Source organism: Prionailurus bengalensis, chromosome F2 (genome assembly GCF_016509475.1).
Source record: "Prionailurus bengalensis isolate Pbe53 chromosome F2, Fcat_Pben_1.1_paternal_pri, whole genome shotgun sequence".
Taxonomy (NCBI): domain Eukaryota; kingdom Metazoa; phylum Chordata; class Mammalia; order Carnivora; family Felidae; genus Prionailurus; species Prionailurus bengalensis.
The window spans coordinates 80,191,477-80,215,620 of record NC_057353.1 but is presented as its reverse complement, the minus strand read 5'-3'; the positions used below and the strand labels follow the sequence as shown (position 1 = coordinate 80,215,620).

Sequence of the window (24,144 nt, the reverse complement as noted above, 5' to 3'; positions counted from 1 at the left end):
CAGGAACACTGGTCTGGCGCGTGTCTGTGAGTGGATAAAGGAAGGTCTCGAACACTGGTTGGGAGACCATTTAGATTCGTCCTCCAGGTGAGGGCCCAGGTGAGGACCATGGAGGTGGGCACGGAGAGGGCACTGAGGAGCACAAGTTGGTGGGGCCGCCAGGCTGTGGTTCTGCGCTCACAGAGGTATCTGGGCAGCAGGCTGATCAGCAGGGCCGGCAGAGGGACCGAACCACCTCCTTAAGCGGCATAGCCTTGAGCAGCAGGGTGGGCGGGGACCAGCCTCCCTCTTTACAGGTAGCTGTGGCACAGTGAGGTCAGCAGAGCCCTGACCCAAATTCTGGTCTGGTCTCTGACACTTCTGGACTGTGTGATTTACATAGCTGCTAATACCTCTCTGAGCTTCAGATTCCCTTATCCGTGAGCTGGGGTACAAATAGTTGATGGGATTGTTGTAATGATTGAGGTGCAATAGATTTGCTGCCGTTTGAGAAACAGAAGTTGTTACTGCACCACGGGGGTGTGGGGAGAGTCCAGGCAGGTCATGGATGAAAGAAAACTTTCTGGAAGCGTGAAGGCTGAAGCCCAAGTCAGGTGTTGTGGTTGTTAACCGCTCATTGTCTGGTTATGTGGCTCCATATGTTTTCTGCTTTGAAAAGTTGCGTGTTTGATGGAGGTCCCTTCCGAAGTCCTAGTGTCTCGGTGAACTGTCATTCCTTTTCTTTTCTAAGGGAGCTAAAAGTGGATGCCGTGTGCTACGTAACAAATGCCTTTGTTCCAGAGTTACGGGCCTTACTCACAAAAGGACAGGATGAACTTGAAGAGATGGGTCTCCTAAAGGCTTTGGGACTTGTGTGTATCACCGTTTCTGTGCTTTTCCGGGTGGTGTCTTCAGGGTGTGGGGACTCGGCCTGGCCCTGCCTCAGCGTTTCATCGTGTCTCTGTTTTATGAAAAAGCTCTTTTTATGTGTTTCATTTCTCAAAAGCTTTTTCTTCCTGTCTGTGCTTCAGCTCTCCGAAGAAGAAAAAATCCAGCGATACAGCATCCTCTCTGAACTCTACGAACTGATTGGCTTCCATCGGAAGTCCGCGTTCTTCAAGCGCGTGGCCGCTATGCAGTGCGTAGCCCCGAGCATCTCGGAGCCCGGGTGGAGGGCCTGCTACAAGCTGCTCCTGGAGACCCTTCCCGGCTACAGCCTGTCGCTGGACCCCAAGGACTTCAGCAGAGGTATTGGAGGTCTCACTGCTGCAACTGTTTGGCCCAGTTCCCCATGCATTGTTTGAGCACTTGCCCTTCTGGTCAGACACTGGTTGGCGATGGATGGGGTTCAAAACGACCAAGCCCCCGCCTGCCCTTGGGTACTTACGAGAATACTTATGATGATCTAATAAACAAAGAGTGGTGCTTTGCTTGGGGGCTGGCGTTCTTTTGGCTGGTCCCTGTCCTGGCCCTGGTGGTAGAGGTTGGAGTTCAGGGCAGAAATAACCGGCAAGTCGTGGACGCCTGTGGGATTTACGTTCAAAAAGCTCAGTGTTGTTGGTGGAAGAGGAGATAGGGCTGTGAAGGTGGGTACAGGCTCAGTTCAGCCACCTTCCAGAGAGGTTTCGTGGGAGGAGGTTAGCGCTCGGCAAAAGGGCAGAGTTTTTAGAGCAATCACACAGTTGTTCTGTACAGAGAGGATAAAGGGTATTTTAAAAGTTTCCACTTGCACACTGAATAGAATCCCGTTTACCGTGCTTCAGAGAGACAGTAGGCAAGGTCGCCGTTGCTTTCCAGTTACCTTTTTTTGGTGCCCTTTGACTGTAACTGCAAGCTGGCTCCAGAGGGAGAGCCGGCTACCCAGGCCTTCTGTGAGTCACCAGGAGTTGTCTGATGTGTCCTGTGAAACATAACATCTGAGAGTCCAGGGTCGGAGGCTTCCTTCCGGACGCTCTTCCCTGTTCCTCACTGTTTAACTGCCAGCCGCCCTTGGGTCTCAGCTGAATGTCACCTACGCAGAGAGGTCCCCCAGGGTCCCTCAGCCTAAGTGGAACCTGTTTATCTTTCCTCTTTCATCGAATCCTGTTGTTCCTCCTTCTGGCACCTTCCATAATTTGCACGTGCATTTAAAAATCAGTTGGGGCGATGGTTTCACACATGCTTCCCACACTAGCCTGTGTGCCCTGTGGGAGCAGAGCCCCCAACTCCCACTGTGTCCCCTGGCCGGCACACGGCAGGCGTCGCAAAGCCTAGTGAGCGGCCACAGCTTGGTGTGTTGGTTGCCAGTTGTCGAATAGAATTTCTTGATCTTAATTTTTGAATGAGATGAACAAGATAGGTTTCTTTTAAAAAGCACAACAAACGAGCACATCTTCAAGTGATTCGGTACTTTTTTAGCCTTTTGTTTGGGAGGGGACTCTTGCCATCGTTTTGTGAAAGAGGTTGAGACCGAAGGTAAAGAAGTGCGATCAAATAAAGTAAAAATGATAAATGTTGGCTGGCTGTATTTTTAATAAGAAATAGAAATCACTTTAAACTTCATCTCCGCTGTTGCTCTGGACCACTTCAAACGTTTCTCAGAGAATTAGATGGAAACGTTCTCAAACCCTGAACCTGCGGATGAAAGTAAATTGTATTCTCAGGACCTGAAATGTATTTCTATTTCTTGAAATGAGCATTTTCCCTAGCTGGCTACAGAAAGTGAGGGTAGGCACACAGAAGCGTACGGTGTTGTATTGGCCAGCTCACAGGGCTGCGTATTATCATTTTAATCTTGTGTTACTGTGTATGAGGATTTGTGAATATGCTGTGTATATGTGCTGTGTATGAAGATCAGCCTTTTCCTGAGTGAGGGATTCAGTCTTCCCCGGGAGCTTTTACAAAAGAGACTGGCAGGGCAGATGGGTTTGCTTAAAGGCAATTGTTGACGTAACAGACTCTCAAATTGGGAGAACTTTCTGAATGCAAGAGTGTTGAAAATGTTATCACTTGGTCATATGTTGCAAATCTGTCTTAGGAATAAAGAGAGTCACCTTTTATTGCGGGAGCAGTTTGAATCACATAGAAATTGTGGCTTGTACACTATTTAGTGTTAAGAAAATTTGTGCTCAGCCTTACTCATAATTGCCTGTGGCAGGGACTGTATCATTATGTATTAAAAAAAAAAAAATCAGCATAGGGATATTTGCCCGATGTTTAAGCGAGAAAACCTTCTTGATGTCCTAGTGTTGAGATTCGTTAAATTGGGTCATTTAGAATTCATGGCTCGGTTAGTCATGAAATTGATTTCAGCCTCTTAATCCTTTTTAAAATCTCTTATTTCGTTTTGGCATTCGGCCTTTGCTTCTTTTGACAGTGAGGAAGTATTGCAGGGACTTGTCTTTGTCTGCGTCCCCGTGGTATGAAAAGTGCTGCTGTTTCCCATTCCCAGTGTTTTTGTAAGACAGACTCTAGGGTGTGAGGTAGGTTTTGCGGTGTATGTGTCTGTGTGTGTTCATGCACCTCCAAGACTTTCAGTTTAGAAAATTATTATGAAGTAACTTAAATATATACAAATTAAGCAGAACAGTACAATGAGCCCATCACCCAGAGCAAGTGATTATCAGGAGTGTGCCACTTTGTCGTTGGTGGAAGTGTTTAGGGCAAATCCCAGAAATCATGTCATTTTACCCTACGGGCTTAAGTTGCATGCCTGAAAAAGAGGGCATTGCCTTTCATGAGGCTTTCAACTTGACCCACATGCTGTGAAACCCCACCGTGTATCAGGCATCCCACCAGGCGTTAAAGATACTTGGGTGAATAGGACACAGTCCTGGCTCCCAAGGAAATGGAGGGTCGGTGGAAGGCATAAATCACGAGGTTACAGGTGCCTCACTGTACCTGCCGGATAACGCCTGTGGGGCCGAGTCTGTGCACGATACGGCAGCAGGACATGAGAGGGAGGGCTGGCCAGCCGCGTGCGGCAGGGCAGTGGGCGAGGAGGTCAGTGGGGGCTGTGACTGGAGCCCTCAGTCTTCTCTCCCAAGCCGTGTGGCCCCAGACACGCAACACTGTGCAGTGACATGTGTGTTGGCATCCCATTACAAGGTCTCCTTCATGAGGGATCTCCAGGTAGAAAATATTTAGAAGTAGTAATTGTTGCCAGAGGGAGATGGAATAAATAACTCTAAGATTCTGTGGTCCTAAAGAGGTAATTTTCGATGGCTGTGCAACTGACTCCCTCACCTTAAATTTATTTAAGAGGAACAGCTGCAGAAGTCTGTTGGTAACCTTTTTTTAGCTGTCTGCCTTTATGAGCTTTTCTTATAGGCTAAAGTAAAAAACAAACAAACACATTTTCTAATGGCCTTGGTGGTTGCTAACAAAGGCCCATCAAGTACCAGTGTTTCTTTGAAAAAAGTTGTGTATCTAACTCAAATACATGCCATTGGGAACATAATCTTTTATTATAACCTTATTGTAATGATTTCCAAGTGGTTATTTTTATTTATTTGTTTGTTTGTTTGGCGGGGGGGAGAGAGAGAGAGAGAGAGAGAGAGAATGAATGAATATGCAGGGGAGGGGCAGAGAGAGGGAGAGAGAGAATCTCAAGCAGGATCCGCACTGTCAGTGCACAGTCTGATGTGAGGCTTGGTCCCACGAACCGTGAGATCCTGACCTGAGCCGAAATCAAGAGTCAGACATTCAACCGACTGAGCCACCCGGAGCCCTTCAAAGTCCTTATGTTTGCATTGTGTCTTCATAGAAGAGAAAAAGTATACCATAAACCATTTTTTGAACTGTATGAAAACACCTATCCCTTATGAGGTCTTTCTGGGGTGCGTAAACACGGCACATTTCTCTTGTCGTCCTTTGGTTTGATAGTCGAGGCACTTGCCTTTAAATCACCAGGTTTGACACATGCCCTCGCACGTGTTTCCATGGAGGCTCGCGTCTTCGGCTCCGTGGCCGGCGCCCTCCTGGAGCCCTTTGAGAACCTTCTGTGACTTCCATCCCACAGGTACACACCGAGGCTGGGCTGCTGTCCAGATGCGTTTGCTTCACGAATTGGTCTACGCCTCCCGAAGGATGGGGAATCCTGCTCTTTCCGTCAGGCACTTGTCCTTCCTGCTGCAGACCATGCTGGATTTTTTGTCCGATCAGGGTGAGTGAGTTCAGACTACCGCCCTTTTCAGCACTCTTGGCTCTGGCCCCCGTAAACACTGGGCTTAGGTCTAGGTGGGTGGTGCTTCCCCATCCTCCATGTCCTCTGCTCCCCGTGCTGCCCTCACTGTCCTCGACGGGTGCCTGATGCTGCTGCCCAGCATTCCCTCCCCTCCCGGACCCTCTCTCACCCCACTCTGCTGCTTCTGTGTCTCTGGCTGGTGCCGAGATGCGGGATGCCCCCCCCCCCCCCCCATCACAGGCCCCACTTCCCTTTGCCTACATTATATCAGACAGAAATGTCCAAGTAGAGCGTGTATATAGAGAAGTGCCTGGTTCATCAGAACGTAGCTCAGTGCATTTGCCCTCGTGACTGTTACCGTTTCTGTAACCAGCAACTGGAGGGGAAACGTGACCAGAACCACAAGGACCCCTGTGTGCCCGTCAAGGGCGGCTTCTGTCTTGCTCTTACAACCAAGGGTGCCGTTTGTCTGTGTTTGTACCCGTGGCATCATGTGGTATCTGTGCCCAGGTGTCAGGCGACTTTCTTCTGGGCCCTTCCGTTGGTCGTCTGCTCCTATGGTTACTGGGTGGCATCTGTGTTTTGGGTTTCGGTCATAATCTGTTTATTTCCAGCCCAGATTCCACCCTGGGTCCAGACACTTGGCCACTTGCAGGGCACGGCCCTTTGCCTGTGCCACAGCCGCTTGGAAGGGAGCACGCCAGCACTGGAGCTCCGTGGCGTCCCCGGGCCACCGCCCCTTCTGCCGGGGCCGCTCAGCCAGCCCGTGTGTGTTGCTGGTTGGGCCCCGTGCCCTGTCTGCCCTGGAGATGAACGAGTGGGCAATTTATTCAGAAGTGCTCCTGGGATCGATAACCGAAGGAGAAGGAGGCGAGGTGGGGCAGAGGGAGCTGAGCCTCTGTGCGGTGCCAGCAGAGGCCCCGCCGGCCCACGGAGGGCTCTGTGCTGCCACGGCCCGGCAGTGCTGGCCTGCACTGTCGCGAAAGCCAGGCCCGGTCCTGCCGTGCCTGCCGAGGCAGTTTCTGGAGATGACTCCCACAGCTGCGTAAGGCCTCGGCTGACCCCGTGGGACTCTGAAGCTAGGATGGCCCTTCAGAGAGACAGCTTGCTGGGTGGTGAGGGGCCAGGCCCGACTGCTCCCACAGCCGGGCCCTAGATGCACGCTGCTCCCAGGAGGGGGCATGCTCGCCCCAGGAGGGGGCATGCTCGTGGGTGGGGCGGCTCTCTCCAGCAGAGAACAGTCCGGAGAGGGCAGCACTCCCGTCCCTGGTGGTGCGCTGCTGTCTGCCGCAGAGCCGCCCCTCCTTCCAGGTGTCCCTGCGGGGATCTGCCACGGCTCGGCCACCGCACTCCTTCACCGCGCATCCTCTGTCTTCACGGCTTTAGCCTTAGTGGGTATTCCTCCCCCTCTGCCTGCTGATTTCCCCCGACTGCTCTCCTTTCCTGCGGTCATAACAGTCTCCTCTGCTCCAGGATGGAAGGGGGGTGTGAGGCTTAAATGCGTTAGTTCCAATAAAGCATTTATCCTGGAGCTTCTACTACAACTGGTAATGGTTAGCTTCAGAACAAGCACTCAAGTTGGCATGCGATTGCCTTTACAAAACCAAGAAAACAGTCGGTCTGACTCACGCGCTTTTCTAAAACGGGAGAGGAAAGGGGTTCTTTCGTAGCTGTTACAGCACAAGTGCGGTGCTGTGTTTTAAGCAGAAACAGTTGAGGACCTTGGCTCAAGGTGAAGCTCAAGGGTGCGTCACAGGCTTGGGTGAGATTCCTCTTGTGGGACCTCCTCCTCCCCGTCCCGTGTGTCCTCGAACTTCAGGCTGGCCGCGCGGACTTCACGTTGTACCTACCACATGTGCCCATCGTGTGCCGTTTTCTGTGCCCGGTGGCACCTGCTGGAACTTGGGACTGTCACGTTCCTCAGGTGACTTCCACAGCGGTCTCGGAGCGAGGAGCTCCCGTGACATCTCGCTGCTAATGCCCTTGACGCGCTTGCCACGTCCCGTGGTTATTTGTATCTCTTTGGGCTTCGCTGCCCAGACAGAGTCTCCCACGGACGGTGGGACAGCTCGTCCTCTGTGCCCACTTGGTTTCTGCTGCCTTTGGTGCGGCATTTGAATTGTGTTTGTCTTCCTGCCGCCTGCAGAACTCGGCCATTGAGGACTCGCATGGCAGCTGGCTTCGTGAACGGTCCGCACCTTGGTTTCTCTGAAGCCAGGGTTGCAGACGAAGGCAGAGTTCCCAGAACAGGCCGTCTCTAGTGTCCAGTGGTGACGCGGGCATGGGTCTGTCCCTTGTCTGCTGCACTGAACGTTTGCTTTGCGGTGGGCGACTGGCTCTCCTCACCGCCCCCCTCTCCCCGAGGGTGCTTGAACCGCCCCCTGCCCCAGCAACCCTGACGACATAGTGTCCAGTCTGAGTGGAACCTGCCCGCTGGGCCTGAGAGTTCTGATCCGTGGCACGTGTCCCTCCCCACTCTCGTCACGACCCTGCTCTCTCTCGGTACCGCTTTCCCACATGCCTCACTTCTAATTGTGTGCCATGTTGCACGACCGTGAGTCGCGAGGATGGGGCCCCACGTCCTTGTCCGGAGCTGCTCACACCTTCGTCTGCTTCTTCTTGCAGTTTTTTCTCTTAGATGTGCACCCCCTGTCTTGCAGCAGGGCCTTTGTGCTCCCGCCCCCCTCTCCCTTCCCTGTCACCAAGTGACTCCTCCAGGTATGGACTCCCTCTTGGCAGCTCCCTCTTGGCAGGTGCCGGCACGACCAGACCCTCCCACTCTGTTCTCTTCCTCTGTGCGCTGCTCACGGCTGCGGTGAAAGATCCGTACATCGCTAGCTGGTCAATGTCTGTCGTCCTTCCTGGAGCTCCGGGAAGAAGGAGCTTGCTGGTTATTGGAGGTCATGTCCGTTGGTGATCTAAAGACCTTGAGTTTGAAAGCAGAGGAACTTGGGGCGTCTGACTGTTGAGCAAAGAGTCATCTCCTTAAAGGCCTGTGTGTAATGGTATTTGGGTAATTGGAGTCTTCAGAGAAAAGGACAAAAGTCAGGAGGTCTCAAGAGTTCTTTCCTCTGATGGCTGTAACCTCGGATCGATAGTGACATTCTCCCTGGGCCTCCATTTTCTCATTTGTACAGCTAGGGTGGCACAGTTGTGAGATAGTTTGTTATTATTTTAATGATCAATATTTTAGTTTATTGGATGACCTTTCCTCTGGAGAGCTCATGGTATCGTTTATACAGTTGATAGTTAACATTTCTACATATTGCTGCGTTGAAATGAAGTGTGGACCAGGAAACAGCCAAGAAAGAAAGAAATGATCCTGGGCTTGAGGGGGGTGCTTTCTAGTCTTCTTGTCCTACGTCAGACTGCTTGGGTGTTTGCAAGGTGAAGGCGCCACGATCTGGGGCTTTCTTGCCCTTCCCTCTCCCACGTGTACCCCAACTGTGTGCCGATCTGAGTGAACTCGTAAGATACGAGGACGGTTGTTAACACAAAAGGCTTCGTTCCCAGCACTCTTGCCAGTTTTTGCAAGATGAAAGTACTAACTTGAGGATGTAGGGACATTTCTTGGGAAGCGTGACCGCGTTAACCTTTTACAATCACTGATGTGGGGTCGCTTCTCCTGACTGGGTGTGCCAGCTCCCGTGGCATCGTGGCAGTGCATTGGTGAGCCCCGTGGGCTGTAGGTGCAAACCCGGTCCTGTGTGCTGCCCAGGGGCCCCTTGAAAAGGAGCGGGATCCTTGACTTCACGAAGGCTCAGCGTGGCGGGCGCCCCTTCCTGCTCTTACTTGCCTGTGCCCTGGCTGTCTGCATCTCTGCCTACGTTCTGGGTCATGCCTGTTTCTGCCGCCTTCTGACTGTGATACCCCCTTCATGGAGCCTACCCTGCTCACGTGGTCCTGGCTCCCAGCGCTGCTGGTCTGTCCCCTCCCCCCCCCCCCCCCGCCCCCACAGCCTGTGAGCTCCTCAAGGACAGGGAGTGTCCCCTATACCTGGCCCAGAACCTGGCTCCTGGTAGGCCCTGTGATGCTGCGGGGCGAGTGGGGGCTTCTGTCCCGTTCGGTGTGCCCCTGCCGTGCTGCCCAGCTCCTGTGTCTTCTAGCTGGCCACTTTAAGAATCCCTCTAGCCTTTGACCTTCTGCAGCAGGGTTTGGGAAGCCACTGCCCGGGGGGCCAGCCCCAGCCCGCCACCTGATTTTGATTCTTGTGTTGGTGTTTCTAGGATGGCTTTGTAGTTGCTGACACCCATTCCCGTGGAAAGTAAAAGGCTTGCTGCTTTCACATCAAGTTACTTAAAGGCAAGGGGAAAAATTAGGTAGAGATTGAATCTGACAGATTCAAATGAAAAGTCCCAGATGAGAGGATAAGGATTAGCCACACAGTACGTGTGCTCCATGAGTGCGGTGCAGAGAGATGCCCCGCTTTAAGTAATTCCTGTTGGTGCCTCGGGAACAGACGGAGGGTGGGGGTGGCGGTGCTGCTGGGACTGTGGGACAGCCAGTGAGTGAACCTGTGTTAGGGAGCTTCCTCCATCAGACTTGGTGCAGCGTGTTATGGCGGCAGACAGGGTGATGTTCTTGCTGTAGGTTCAGATGCTTCGTTAGTGAAATTTAAACTTTGCATGGTTGGGGCGCCTGGGTGGTGCAGTCGGTTAAGCGTCCGACTTCAGCCAGGTCACGATCTCACGGTCCGGGAGTTCGAGCCCCGCGTCGGGCTCTGGGCTGACGGCTCAGAGCCTGGAGCCTGTTTCTGATTCTGTGTCTCCCTCTCTCTCTGCCCCTCCCCCGTTCATGCTCTGTTTCTCTCTGTCCGAAAAATAAATAAACGTTGAAAAAAAAAATTCTTTAAAAAAAAAAATAAACTTTGCATGGTTGCTTGGGCTTGTCCCTGCTGGGGACTAATGGGTTTTTGGGTGTTACTGGGTTCAGTATTTTGCTGGAGGCGACTGGGTCGAAAACCTGTCAAAGCTGCAATTTCTTATCTACTTGGCAGGATTCCTGTAGATTAGAGAACAGATACCGGGATTGAGTGCAGTGTGTCTGATGCAAAGAAGTGCCTAAAAAGTGTCCTAGGACATTTCTGTTGTTTCCTGCCCAGGGGACCAGGACTCCAGCTCCTTGGTCAGAGGTCAGTGGTTCTTTTGCCTGAGGTGCCTGAAGAGGACCCGAGAGAAATGGAATCTCAGGTGCCTGGGCAGCTCAGTGGGTTGGTTGAGCGTCCGACTTCAGCTCAGGTCATGATCTCATGGCGAGTGAGTTCGAGCCCCGTGTCAGGCTCCGTGCTGACAGCTCAGAGCCTGGAGCCTGTTTCAGATCCTGTGTCTCCCTCTCTCTCTGCCCCTCCCCCACTCAGGCTCTGTCTCCCTCTGTCTCAAAAAAAAATAAACATTAAAAAAAAATTAAAAAAAAAAAGAAATGGAATCTCTCATCAGGAGAACGGCAGAGTGAGTGCAGAGGGCTGGTCGGCGTGCAGATGTTCTGAGTTGTGTCATAGGTGATGCACAGTAGCACCATCCCTCCCGTCTGATGGCAGCGGGGAGGGGGTGGGGGGCAGGTGGGAAAGCAGGAGAGGGCCAGGGGAGGGCCGGGCCGCCGAGGAAAGGCGGTCAGTGGGTCTGGCACTTGAGCGCGTGCCGTCTCCTTCCTGGCCGACGTCCCGCACCCCACACTGAAGTTGTTGGGAATGTGCCTGTTGCTGCCCTGCCACTGAAGGTGTGGAGTGAGATCAGGCAGTCAGGTCGTGGTCCCGCTGGAGGAGCGCAAGAATCCCAGTCGCTGTGGTCTAGAATGTGAACTCGATTGGCTGTTAGCACCCGAGGTCGCTGGCCTCTACCCCTGAGGTGGTGTGTGGGGCGCCTCGGGGCCCGGAGCTCAGAGCTAGCCTCAGTTTCCCTGTCCTAGAACGGGATTACAAGGTGCATCTTGTGAGGGTAGTGTGAGAGTGAGTGAGGTAATGCGGGCCAGTGCGGGCCTCTGGAGTGGCCACTGTGTTGCCCGTCCCCACCCACAACAGTTGTCATGCTTTTCCTGTGGGAACTCGAGTATCTTACTAGACTGTATGTTTTAAAAGAAAATGTGTTGAGAAGGCACTCGCCACCATACGGTTCACCCACTGAAGGTGCCCTGGTACATCTCCAGGGTCATCTGGCCATCAGACACTGTCGTCCTCCCTGAAGGTGGCCTTACACCTGTCAGTCTCTGTCCCCTCTCAGCCCCTGCCTGAGCCCTCGGGAGGCATGCCGAGGTGCCCCAGAAATAGTTTTTTTTAATGTTTATTTTTGAGAGAGAGAGAGAGAGAGAGAGAGAGAGCGAGCGCGCGTGCGCACAAGCAGGGGACGGGCAGAGAGAGAGGGACACAGAATCTGAAGCAGTGGGGCTCAAACCCACGAGCTGTGAGATCATGACCTGAGCCAAAGTCGGATGCTTAACTGACTGAGCCACCCAGGTGCCTCAAGCTGGGTACCTTTGAAGAGGTTACCGAAGCCTGATTTCCTGGTCTGTTTTATTTTATGGGAATGAAAATCTGTGCCCTACTCAACTGTGAGAGCCATTGTGAAGCACAGGTGGGATGGGAGATGTGGGGGCTTTGCAGGTGTCGAGAGCTACTGCTCATTACCGTGGTAACCGCTCCTTCTTCGTCCCCTCTTTTCCCTCCCTGTCCCCCCACATTTCCTTGTGTCATCCATCAGTCCCATGTATCGCATTCTGAGTTGCCACAGACTTGGATTGAATGCCATTGTCTTTATGACTTCCGTGACCTTGGACAAATAATTTAACTTCCTTCAGCCCTAGTCTCCTTGCCCATACACTGGGGACGAGAGTGGCTCACAGGCTGTGAGTCTTACATGTTTGGCGAAGTGCCTAGGGTGGTGCCTGACCTCGTCGTGTGCGTTCAGTGGTAAGAACGTTTTAGGTGATTATCTCTAGAGAACCGGCTTGAGGAAGAGCGCTGGCTAAGGGGAGAGAGGAGTCCGTGTAAACAGGTGGGTACAGGAGCATCATGGGGCAGTTGACAGTTCTTTTCAGAGGTGGAAGAGTGTTAGGGGTGATGTTCCATGAACAAGGTGACCTTGACCTTGAAGAACCAATTGGTGTTTGCCAGACCAGACTGAGCAGAAGAAATAGTGTCACTTAGAAGATCTTTCTCTAATGCTGGTGGAATTAAGAGTATTTGCTGTGTTTAGGGCAAGCTGGCCACGGTAGCTTGGTGGCAGTCTCTTGTCTGGGATTTGGGGAAGCAGAGTGGATGACCAGTGGTTGTACTGTACGACCCAGCCGTGGCGGTCCTGGGTGTCCCCTCAAGACCCGAGAAAGCACGTGTGCACACAGACACTTGGCCACCGGTGGTCACTGCCGCATTGGGCGTAATGGCCCTGAGACGGGACCAGCACAAGTGGCCGTGGACAGATGAATGGATGAAGAAGACGCAGGGCGTCCTACCTGGATGACTCTCTCTTCCTCATCCCTTCCTGCTTTCCTTTTCCCTGCCGTCCTTCCTTCCTCGTGGCTAACTTGTGCTCATCCTTCACGTTTCAGCGTAGACACCACGTTTATACTTTCCTATGAAGCCTTTCCTGGGCCCCCAAGGCCATCTTGGGTTCCTCTGCGGTGTCCCCACTGGCGGATGTAACTTGCCTACAGGAGCACTTTGAACCTGCTCTGTGCCTATTGCTTGTCTAATGGACAGACTGCCCGCTGGGGCTGCAGGGTCTCTAACCGGCCGTTTCTCGCCCCTGGCACCTCGTGGTGTGCATTGGTGTGCACGTGTTCTTGAGTGCACGAATAACACACGTTTTCCTCTTTTCAAAAACAACTTTATTGAGATTGAAATCATGGACCATACAATTCACCACTTAAAATGTACACTTCACACTTTCATATGCTCACAGATATGTGGACCCCCATCACAGTCATTTGTAAACATTTTTATCACCTCAGAGAGAACCCTGTCCCCTGTAGCCGGATAGGGACACGTGTTGGCACTCACGTCCTGTTGAATGCATTTATCGTAAGTACTTTGGTTTGCTTGCTTTCTTTTCCTGGCCCGCTCTTGCTGTTCCTGGCAATGCCGTGGTGAACATCTTCAGGTCTTTGGCTTTTTTAGCAGGAGGGAGATTTTATCCGGAGAGGGCTCATTGGATCAGTCATTTTGGACGTTTTTATTGCTGTGGAAGCATATTGCCAAATTGCCTCTGGAAGCTTGGTTCTGATTACACTGCTGGCAGTGTGCTGCCGATTCAGTACGTACAGGGTGCTGCCTTGGTGTTTTAATTTGTATTTTCTTGGTAACTTGCAAGGCTGAGTATTTTTCCTGTGTGTCTGTATGCTAATTGCGTGGCTTTCACATGAAATCCTTCCAGTGTTCTCATCACCTTCCTGTGTCTTGCCTCATTCGAGTCTCATTGGTGGGGTTGGGAGGCAGGTAGGGTCCCAGCCCCTGGCCTGTCGAGGTTGCTGACGTTTTGAGATGCCGAGTAGTTCACCCAGAGACTCCCAGTTATTCAGGGCAGGCAGACTCTAGAAGCCGGCTTTCAGCCCTCGTCAGAGGACATATGCACAGCTAACTATAAAATCTGTCCCATGCCATAATAGACCTGGATGGTGCCCGGCAGCATAAAGGGGTTGGGATGCCTCCCACAAGCGTTTCACTGGACTAAAGCTGAAAGTGTCAGGAAAGTGTTTTAAACATTTTTATGGTGGTCTCCCCAGCAGACCTTGACATTGGACACAGAGATGCCACCTGTGTCCCTGAGCAGGCCCCCTCTCCCCTCCCTTCTTGCTCTCCTGGCCCCTTCCACTGTGGCCGCCAGGACTTAGGCTCTGCTGTGGCAGATGCCCTGTTTCGGCTCAGCCTTCTTTCCTTCCTGAATGGTCCGTTAGCCGTCTCCTGTTAAGCTGGTGGCTCTTGAGCGTGGGGGTTTGGAAACGTGTGGGCGTGTCCTGGATGTGACTGTGGTCACGTGTGTCATCTGCACTCAGTCTCCGGGAACAAACAGCCCCGGGCAGGGGTGAAGCCAGCCGTGCATTCAGGGTGCCAGCAGCACCCTGGGAAACTGCTCTCCCCTGAGGGCCCTGCTTCTCCTATAGCTTGAGTCCTTGCGGCCTGGAGCTGGGGTGCAGCCCTTTCCTGTTGCTGCTTCTGGAGTCCTCCTTCAGAAACCCCCACTCTTCACATGGGCACGTTGTCGGGACCCATCACCCCTGCCTTGCCTTTCGTTGGGGTCATTTTCTTTTTTTTTTTTTTTTCTTTTTTTTTATTTATTCTTGAGACAGGGAGAGACAGAGAATGAGCATGGGAGGGGCAGAGAGAGAGGGAGACACAGAATCCGAAGCAGGCTCCAGGCTCTGAGCTGTCGGCACAGAGCCCGACGCGGGGCTCGAACCCACGAACCATGAGATCATGACCTGAGCGGAAGTCGGAGCGTCAACCGACTGAGCCCCCTGGGCGCCCCAGTTGGGGTCATCTTCAAACAGCCCGATCGTCCTCCTCACTCTTTGATACCTTCACCTGCTGGCCTGCCCTCCCCCGCAGCAGCTCTGCTGTCTCTGTTCTCCGTGACCTGAGTGTCCCTGGGCACGGTCCGCTCAGCACTCTCTTGCTCTTGTCCACGGGTGCTTTCTCCTGGCGGATGTCAGCAGGATTCTGTCCGTGTGCGCAGCTCTCTCCTGTCCCTGGTGTCGAGCTCTGCACCCCGGACGGCGTGCCCCTCCATACCCCGCTCGGCCAGACGCTGAGGCCAGAAACCGGGAAGGCAGTCCTGACTCTTTCTCTTCCCTGTCAGACCCTCCTCTGAGTCCTATCAGCAGGTCCTCAGGGTCTCACCTCCTCAATAGACCCCCGATGTGGCCGCTTGTCCCCACCTGTGTCCTTACAGGCACAGGGGAAACCACTGCGAGGTCTCAGCTGCCCCTTCAGCCGCCCGGGGTCTCCCTGGCCTGGAGCCCTGCACCTGCTCTCACATTCGTTGCTTTGCTGCTTCAGACCGTCCATGGGCTCCCGTCATGTTGAGGAGTCGACTGGCCCCACATCATTCCCTCCTTAGCCCCCCAGACCAGCCTCCTTCCATCCGCTGCTCAGCTTCAGGCCTTGTTGCTTTTGTCTCTGTCCTCCCAGGAAGCTTGTTTCCACCCTGTCTCTGGACCGTGTACTTGGGTCTTTCTGCTTGAATCGTCTCCCCAAGATGTTCGTGCGACTGCCTTCTCTGTGTCCCTTGGGTCCGAGTTCACGTGCCCTGTTCGCCGTCTGCCTCGTGGCACCCTTATCTCTTTGCCCCTTCGTGGCTAGTCACCCTCCTGGCCGGAACACGAGCGTGCTGGGGGAAGGCTCCGTGTCCTGGGCACGCTGCCACCTAGGACCGTGTGGGGCAGGTGCCGCTCACTGTTTGTTCACTCACCGTCCAACGAGGGAAGTTGTCCAGTTTCCCTCCACCTCCTCTTCCCCTTTTATGAAGTGGGCACCCAAGCCCGCTTCTTGTTGAACCGTGAGGATTAAGACCCATCACCCCTCCTCCGTCTGCCTTGCGGCCGGAGGCTCCCGAGGCAGAGTCCCTCCTCTCCTGTGCATCACTCAGCTATGTGTGGATTCGGGTATTTGGTGCAGATAACACTTAGCCCTCGGGGGAAATACTCACATGTCAAAAGAAAATGTTGCTGAGCCAACTGTTAGCTCAGGATGTGCCGGACCAGTTCCAGGGCCCCACTCTGGAGCCAGGACCCAGGACTCAGGAGTCTGTGTTTCACCGGGACCCCTGGGAGGCTAGAAGAGCCGGTGTGCTCCAGGGGCTGGGAAATGGCCTTTGAGAAGCAGTGGGGTATTTTTCACGGAGTCCTCGTCACTAATTCCTGAAAACCAGCATCTTTCTCTTGTCTTCCTTAGTCATCATTTCTTTGGTTAGGAAGTGAAATACACAGGCTCGCTGTCCTCAGAGGGGATCTCTGGTGTCCCTGCTCCATGGGAGCCAGTTTTCCCAGATCACACTTGTGGCTTGACAGCCAGTGAGATTTCTTGTAGGAAAAGTCATGCAAAACTACACGATGGCGTTACGTTTATAGATTTGGCAAAATGCTTTCATTGAGTGGAGAGCCTGAGGTTGACGTGAAGTCGGAGTTGTCGAGGCCGAGTGTGTGTCGGCAAAACCTTCCTCTGTGAGGGAGTCGGGAGAGCAGGCTCAGGACTGCGCGGTGTCAGGCGGGACGAGGCGCGTACGGACAAGCCCACCTCCGTGTCCCCACCCCCATGCTTTCTCGCCTGCCGCAGTTGTAGACTTTTTGTGAATTATAGTTTTTTGGTGACCTTTTGTACTTGAGGGTATGTTAATATGTCTCGCTGACATTTTTTGAATTTAAGTAAATTGTGAGATGGTATTGAAAACAGGGGCGCCTGGGCGGCTCCGTCAATTGAGCATCCTACTTCGACTCAGGTCATAATCTCACGGTCTGTGAGTTCGAGCCCCGCGTCAGGCTCTGTGCTGACAGCTCGGAGCCTGGAGCCTGCTTCCGATTCTGTGTCTCCCTCTCTCTCTGCCCCTCCCCGCTCACTTTCTGCCTCTCTCTCTTTCTCTCTCAAAAATAAACATTAAAAAAAAAAGAAAATAAGAATACATCATTTTACTGGATTTTGGTATCAGAGATTATGGAAAAAATAACATTGAGAGTCTCCTATAATGGGGACTAATGGATGAAAACCCAGGGCTTGGGTTTTAAACTCCACATGTTGTAACTTATTCCCATTAGGAAACATACGGCCTTCAGATTTAAGTTTTACCTCCCAGCTTTGTGTAGCAAGGCATCAGGAACTGCGATACGAACTCTGCCCAGAAACGAAGGCCATAGTTTTTAAATTGTCAAGGTAATGTGTATTATTTGGCTTCACGTTTTCCATTCCTGTCATGCTTTTTACCCCTCGCAGGTTTTTTTCCAGATGGCACCTGTGGTTTCTTCGGAGGTTTTCATTGAGGTGGCTTTCATTTTTCACCTGGCTGGGGAGAAGGGAGGATAAACGTATGAACCCTTATGTGGGAGCTCCTCCACAAAGGGTGTGTGTGGTTTGTTTCCCCCGCGGTTTATACAGTCCCTTTTGTTTGTTCGGAAACAGACAGAAGGGGCTGAACCCGAACGGGGCAGAAGCGAAGGGAAGCTTTTGACTTCTTGTAGTTGTGTTTGAAGAGATAAATACTGTGCAGCACAACATAATAAGTACCTGCTAGCTAAACGCATTCTCGGTGGAGAAACCACACATGTAACATAATGAGCAGAAAAACTCTCAGTGTGTCAAAATCCCAAATATATTAGCGGACTTAGTAGTTATGGGAAAATACTAATTTGCCAAGTTTTACATGAACCAGAATAGAACACCCTGGGGTGGTATCACGAGGGGCCCTTTGCGCGTAGCCTCGACAGGACTCCGTGGGTCACATGGGGCGCGCTGTCGGCCGTGGGGTGCGGTCTTGCTGTTCTGTGACTTGCCCACCGTCTTACGAAGTGTCTGCGTGCCATTGCCCAGGCCAGATGTGGCCGTTTCTGGTCTAGAATACGGCAGTGCCTCCCAGGGGATGTCCTTGTCTCCTGGAACCCCTTTCTCGCCTACCGGCCCCCCAGACTCTCAGGTGGTCTTCCCATGGCACGTTTTTACGCAAAGCAGTTCTCTGCTCAGCACGCGCGCAAGGCTTCCCGTTGCTACAGAAATAGAGTTCAAGTCCCTAGTGTGTTTGGCGGTGTGCTTTTCAGTGTGGCCCAGCCCGTGGCTGCTGCGTGGACAAGGCCTAGCTGCTGTCCCCGGAACAGAGCCTCCTTGCTCATGTGTGAGCTTTCTCTTCGGGGTTTCTACTGCCCGGAATGCAGCACCGACCTCCCCCACCTCTGACAGCTCTCCTTGACCCTTCAGGCAGCAGGAAAAGTCTTTCTCCTCCATGTCCCCCACACTTCTGCAACCCTGCTTGTCACTTGCACGCTAACGGCAGGATTTCCTGTCTGTGGACTGTGTGCACTGAGGCCGGCAGGTGGGGTTGAGGCCTCTTTTTCCCCAAACCCCAGCCCAGCACAAAATCTGGCTCAGGGGGGCTCCATAGGTGCTTGTTAAGAGTTGCCCCATTTTCCCTGACACTGCTCATGGGTAGGTTGCGGGAGCATCATGCTTTCCTTCTGTGCTGCTGGGAGGGTTAGAGACAGTGTCTGTGAAGAGCCTAAAACGTAGTATGTGCTCAATAAACTGTCATTGTCACTGACGGTTTGCTTCTGACTTGCCGAGGTGTTTCCACACACGTTGCACATGCAGTTCCTGGAGTGAGGGATTGAGGCAGGACATCGTCGGCATCAGGGAGGACGGCTCACCTGCTGTCATTGCAACAGTGGCCTTCAGACTTTCTTGGCCGTGACCCAGCTTAGGAAGTACATTGTGTACTCAAACCCGTATGTTTCATGAAGCAACATCGATTATGTGTGATGTCCCGTCTCAGCCAGCTCAGCTGCTGGAACGAGATACCAGACGGGGTGGTTTAAACAACAGAGGCTGATTTTCTCACAGTTTTGGAGGCTGGAAGTCCAAGATGGAGGTGCTGGCAGGTTTATCCTGAGGACTTTCTCGTCAGCTTACGGACCGCATCCTCTCCCTTTGCCCTCACGGGGTCACCCTCTGTACGAGTCTGTTCTAATCTCCTCCCATTAGGACTGTAGTCAGATTGGACTGGGGTCCCCCTGTGACCTCGCTTTGCCATAATGACCTCTGTGAAGGCCCTGTCTCCAAATTCAGTCATATTCGCGGTGTCCTACTGGGCATGAGCACTTCAGCGTATGATTTTGCAGGGGACACACTTCAGCCTGGAACGTGAACTCTGGTCTGTCCTGTCCCCTCCCCTGGGATGCTAGTCACTGCCCACTAAGCTGATTTTTATGACCCACAGAGAAGTCAAAATTTGCCTTAAGTTACAGCACTTTCCTTTTAGAGCTGGCAGTGGAATTGAAATGGAGGGGACTCGTTTGAAATGGGTCTCCTGCACACTTCCAGTGTCTCTTACGACCAGTGGTCCGTACGTGTCCGCGTCTCCTCCCTGTGTAGCACGTGGACAGAATAAAGTTGATTGGCTCACGCAGCTGTTGCATCTCCCTGGTGTCCTGGGACGTTGACTTAAGAGAGAGGACGGAGGCATTTGTGCACGCTTCTCTGTGCATCTTTTTTTTTGTTTTTTTGTTTTGTTTTTAAGAGATTGAGTTGAATTCCAATTGATATTGACAAGGCATCTTCTAAGTGGCAGGGATCTATTTTGGGGCCAGAAATGGCATGTCCCTTAGTAAAAGGCAGAGGCCTTCTTCAGGCTGTTCAGGTTTTATCTCTTCTCTGGGTGATTATCTGGACAGGTGACCCCCGCCCCCCTTTGCAGGGGAGGAGAGCCTGTATGCAGTCCAGACAACACCCAAACCGCAGCGCAAAGTGCCAGCCCGTTTTCTCTGCGTGAACAGCACCGGGGGTCTGTGTCATGTGGTAGGTCGAACGGTCTGCAGAGGCAGGGGGTTTGGACGGTGCTGGAAGAAGAGAGTGTCACCAGGCTGCTGACTGAGCCTGACCGACTGCCCGCACCCGCCTGTCACGGCACGTTGTTCCGTCATCGCGAAGGCGAGTTCCCGCTCAGTGTCTGCAGGTGCTCCCGACCTTCCAGCCGTGTTTTATGTACTTCCGGGGATGATGTCAGTGAACCTGGGAAGATGCAAAGGTCCAGGGGCTTATTTCTGTCGGATGTCAAGGCTCTGCTCTCTGTGTGGCTCATGGCAGTGGGGTAAGAGAGCGTCCCAGAGTGGCGCTCAGGGCAGTGTTGGTGCAGCTGTCCGTGGATTTAGGTAAAGTGACAGAAAGAGCCAGCGGTGCTGGAGCGGGAAAGGTGCCACAACAGGTGGGCAGGAGGCCACCGCCTGCGGGCGGCTTTTGGGCTCCCAGAGGCTGCGATGTCGCGGTGAGCCTGCAGGGGCAGGGACCTGTGGCCGGGCCACGTGTGGTATGGGAGGGATCGTCCCGAGCGGGGTGGTTTCTCGGCCCCTCGCAGAGCCCGTTGCGTCCTCGGCAGCGGACGGACGCCCCGCGCCCCGTACCCAGCCCAGCGCCTGGCTCACCGCGGGTGCGTGCGTGGGGCTCGGACCCGTGGCCTCCCCTCGGGTTTGTTTGTGCCTTTCTGGTGGCCTCATTCTCCGTGTGAGCGCCCGGCTCACCCGCCCCGGCCCTGCCCGTCTGAGGCCTGACCGTGGGGCCTGACCGGCCTCCCCCTCCCGGCCGCCCCCTCCTTCCCGCTCTTCCTGCTGCGACTTTTCCCAAGCAAGGCGCCCTCAGGGCGCAGAGAACCGGGACCTGCTCTGCCTTCACGGCGGTTTCTGGGTCCCGAGAGGGTCCCGACGGCAGTGGGTGTCGTACGCTGGGCCCCGGGAATGTCCCTGCACGTGCCCTGACACGCGTGGGCCGCTTGAGCCTCGCGGTCCTTACGCTTGCTTTGCGGTGAGGAGGTGAGGTCAGAGGTCGGAGGTCAGCTAGCCTGAAGCCTCCACTGTAGGGTCGGGAGGGAGGGGGCTGTGGCCCCAGGCTCTGGAGTCTGCGCTCGGGCCGCTGGCCCCGAGGGCCCCCTCCTCGAGCACTCGTCCGTCCTCTGAGTGTCCCTGCCCTGCCCTGATGAGGAGCCCGGCCACGTGCCACACCTTAACACCTTAGCTTGTCCCCGTGCAGAGTTCTCTGTCAGCTTGGGTACAGCCGTCATTTGTTGGAAAGACAAGGATTGGAGGAGAGAGACGATGTCAGATTGCATTTATTCAGCGGCTTCGTTTTATCCCCAGCTCATTGCTTTGCTCCTCAACCCAGAGAACACGCGTTAGAACTTCCTCGTCATCCGCATCAAGTGGGCTGGACCCTGGCCCGGGGAAAGCGCTCTCCTGGGCCTCCCTCCCAGTTGCGTCACGGGGTGAGGGAGGGTGGGAAGGAAGAGAGGTTGTGTATTTTCCCGATGTTTCCGTGGTCCTCACTTTGACATGGCCTCTGTGTTGCTCACACATGGGCGTTGCGGACGCGGGCTCCCCGGGACCACAGCTGCATCTGGAAACGTGACAGATCTCTGTAGAGGGAAATCTCTTGTTACACTGCAACTTGTGATCATGTGTTGTAAAGTCAGAAAGGTTTTTTACCTCGGGGACATGCCACGGAAGTATGTTTACGCCACTCACATCCTTCTCCTTGGGGTAGAAACCAGAGCAGCTGGAAGGAAAGTTCTGGTTTTAAAAAATTACAAGATTAGTATTATGTAGAAGTAATTCTTTGAGTATTGAAAAGCAAGGTTATTAACAACCAGAAATCACAAAGTAGGTCAGTGAGGGTGTAAATTTAAAATAGTCTATGAAGACTTATGGAGTGGATTTAAGAGTTGAGCTCTTGGCTGAGGTGCCTTGGTGGCTCAGTCGGTGAAGCGTCCGACTTCGGCTCAAGTCCTGATCTCACAGCTCATGAATTCGAGCCCTGCATTGGGCTCTGTGCTGACAGCTCAGAGCCTGGAGCCTGCTTCCGATTCTGTGTCTCCCTCTCTCCTTGCCCCTCCCCGGCTTGTGCTGTCTCTCTCTCTCAAAAATAAATAAATATTAAAAAAAAATAAAAACAAAGGAGTTAAGCTCTTGGTATATTTAAAGTATACTTTTATTATTATTATTTTTAATGTGTATTTATATTTGAGAGAGAGAAAAAAACAGATCACAAAAGGGAAAGGGGCAGAGAGAGAGGGAGACACAGAATCTGAAGCAGCCTCCAGGCTCTGAGCTGTCAGCACAGAGCCCGACGTGGCGCTTGAACCCACTAACCATGAGATATATGAATATATGGGTTTTTTAAATATATATTTAGATCTTTTTTTAAATGTTTATTTATTTTTGAGGGAGAGAGAGGGACAGACAGAACATGAGCAGGGAGGGGCATAGAGAGAGGGAGACACAGAACCCAAAACAGGCTCCAGGCTCTGAGCTGTCAGCACAGAGCCTGATACAGGGCTCGAACCCACGAGCCATGAGATCATGACCTGAGCCGAAGTTGGATGCTTCACCGACTGAGCCACCCAGGCACCTCTAAAATACACTTTTTAAAATAAAAATTCGCTCATATTTTATGCTTATATTTCCTGTGTTTTGTTTTTTTTTTTTAATGGTGGAAATGGTCCTTTATTCCAAAAAGACACTTGTCAATTTTCAGCATCAATACAATTACGCTGTTGGTTTCTTTCTCCCAGTTGGTGCCCGGAGAGAGCCCACCAAAGGAGAGTGTGTTGTAAGCCCAGAAGCTGCTGGATGTGCACCTAACAGACCTCACAGAAATCTCACCAGAAGGGGAATTGGGCAGGGAAAGAAACTTTAAAAGACCAGCATATGTCAGCCCAGACTGTAGAGAGCTCTCAGCCCGACGGGGTGGCCAGGGTGCCCCAACCCTAAAGGAGCAAAGTTTCAAAGTAGTATAAAATGTAAAACCAGCTTTGTACATAAGCTATTCAGGATTTCTCCAGTACTAGCTGATACAAAGCACAGTGAGATGGCACTTTCAGGGACAGCAGCTTCAGACCCAGAGAAGGGGGGGGGGGGGGTGACAGGTGTTTGTTTCATGCGGCTAAATCTAGCGGCAAACACATAATTCTCTTAATTTTCTTCTTTCTTTTACAGACGCAGGAGAGCAAATAAGTGGTCACCTCCACATAAGGGGAACATGACCCATTCCGTGGGTGGTTGGGAAAGGGGTAAGGAAAGGGCAAGGATCTGGTCTCAGGTGGAGGTCTCACATCTAAACTTGGTCTCTTCTGATGAAAAAAAAAATCAAAAATAAAGTCGCTTACAGACGGCTGGGAGCCGAACCCTGAGCCACACTCTCTTGGCTGACTCCTCTGGGAATCTCCTTTCCGGGCCCTGGCCCTCGGTGAGGCGGGCCCCTGCCACTCTCCCCGCCACCGTGGGGAGACGCGGGTGTGCGTCAGCTGAAAAGTGACTTTCTGCACGTGAAGACTGAGGGCGGGGCAAGACTGCTGCTTCAGGACCGCGGCGTCATTAGGAATGTTTTGCAGGTGGTCGCTGCGTCAGCAACAGATAAGGCAATTGTCAAGTGTGTTCCTCGCGGCATGTTTCTTTTTTTTTTTAATTAAAAAAATTTTTTTAATGTTTGTTTATTTCTGAGGCAGAGACAGAGCATGAGTCGGGGAGGGTCAGAGAGAGAGAGGGAGACACAGAATCCGAAGCAGGCTCCAGGCTCCGAGCTGTCAGCACAGAGTCCGACGTGGGGCCAGAACCCAGAACAGTGAGGTCATGACCTGAGCCAGTCGGACGCTCTTGTTTAAATAAGTTTATTTATTTTATTTTATTTTATTTTATTTTATTTTATTTTATTTTATTTTTTAACGTTTATTTATTTTTGGGACAGAGAGAGACAGAGCATGAACGGGGGAGGGGCAGAGAGAGAGGGAGACACAGAATCCGAAACAGGCTCCAGGCTCCGAGCCATCAGCCCAGAGCCTGACGTGGGGCTCGAACTCACGGACCGCGAGATCGTGACCTGGCTGAAGTCGGACGCTTAACCGACTGCGCCACCCAGGCGCCCCTAAGTTTATTTATTTTTGAGAGGGAGAGAGACAGAGAGAGAGAGATAGAGAGAAAGAGCACGAGCATGAGTAAGGGAGGGGCAGAAAGAGAGGGAGAGAGAGCCCTAAGCAGGTTCTGCACTGTCAGCCCGGAGCCCAACACAGGGCTCGAACTCATGAACTGTGAGATCATGAACGGAGCTGAAATCCAGAGTCTGACGCTTAACTGACTGAGCCACCCAGCTTTCCCTTCCTTTGCCTTGTGAGGCTCGATTTTCAGTGCCCTTCATACGTCCCTCTTGCTCTCACGAGAGGCTTTCTTGGCTTCCTCCAGCTTTTGCAGGGCAGTGGCCAGGCCCTCCTGGGCACCCTCCAGCTCCCCTTCAACCAGCTGGGTCCCGGGGTTCGGGGAGGCCGCCTCAGCTTGGCCTG

General features: G+C 52.8%; 1 protein-coding gene across 4 annotated transcripts in view; it reads left to right on the top strand.

Moving 5' to 3' along the window:
• Positions 1 to 24,144, top strand: part of TRAPPC9 (trafficking protein particle complex subunit 9) — a 567,631-nt gene that overhangs the window by 76,114 nt on the left and 467,373 nt on the right. For all 4 annotated transcript variants that reach the window (XM_043601844.1, XM_043601846.1, XM_043601845.1 and 1 more), the window contains 2 exons: positions 1,011 to 1,227; positions 4,979 to 5,122. In XM_043601844.1, the coding sequence (XP_043457779.1) occupies positions 1,011 to 1,227; positions 4,979 to 5,122 (361 nt within the window). The remainder of the gene's footprint in view (positions 1 to 1,010; positions 1,228 to 4,978; positions 5,123 to 24,144) is intronic.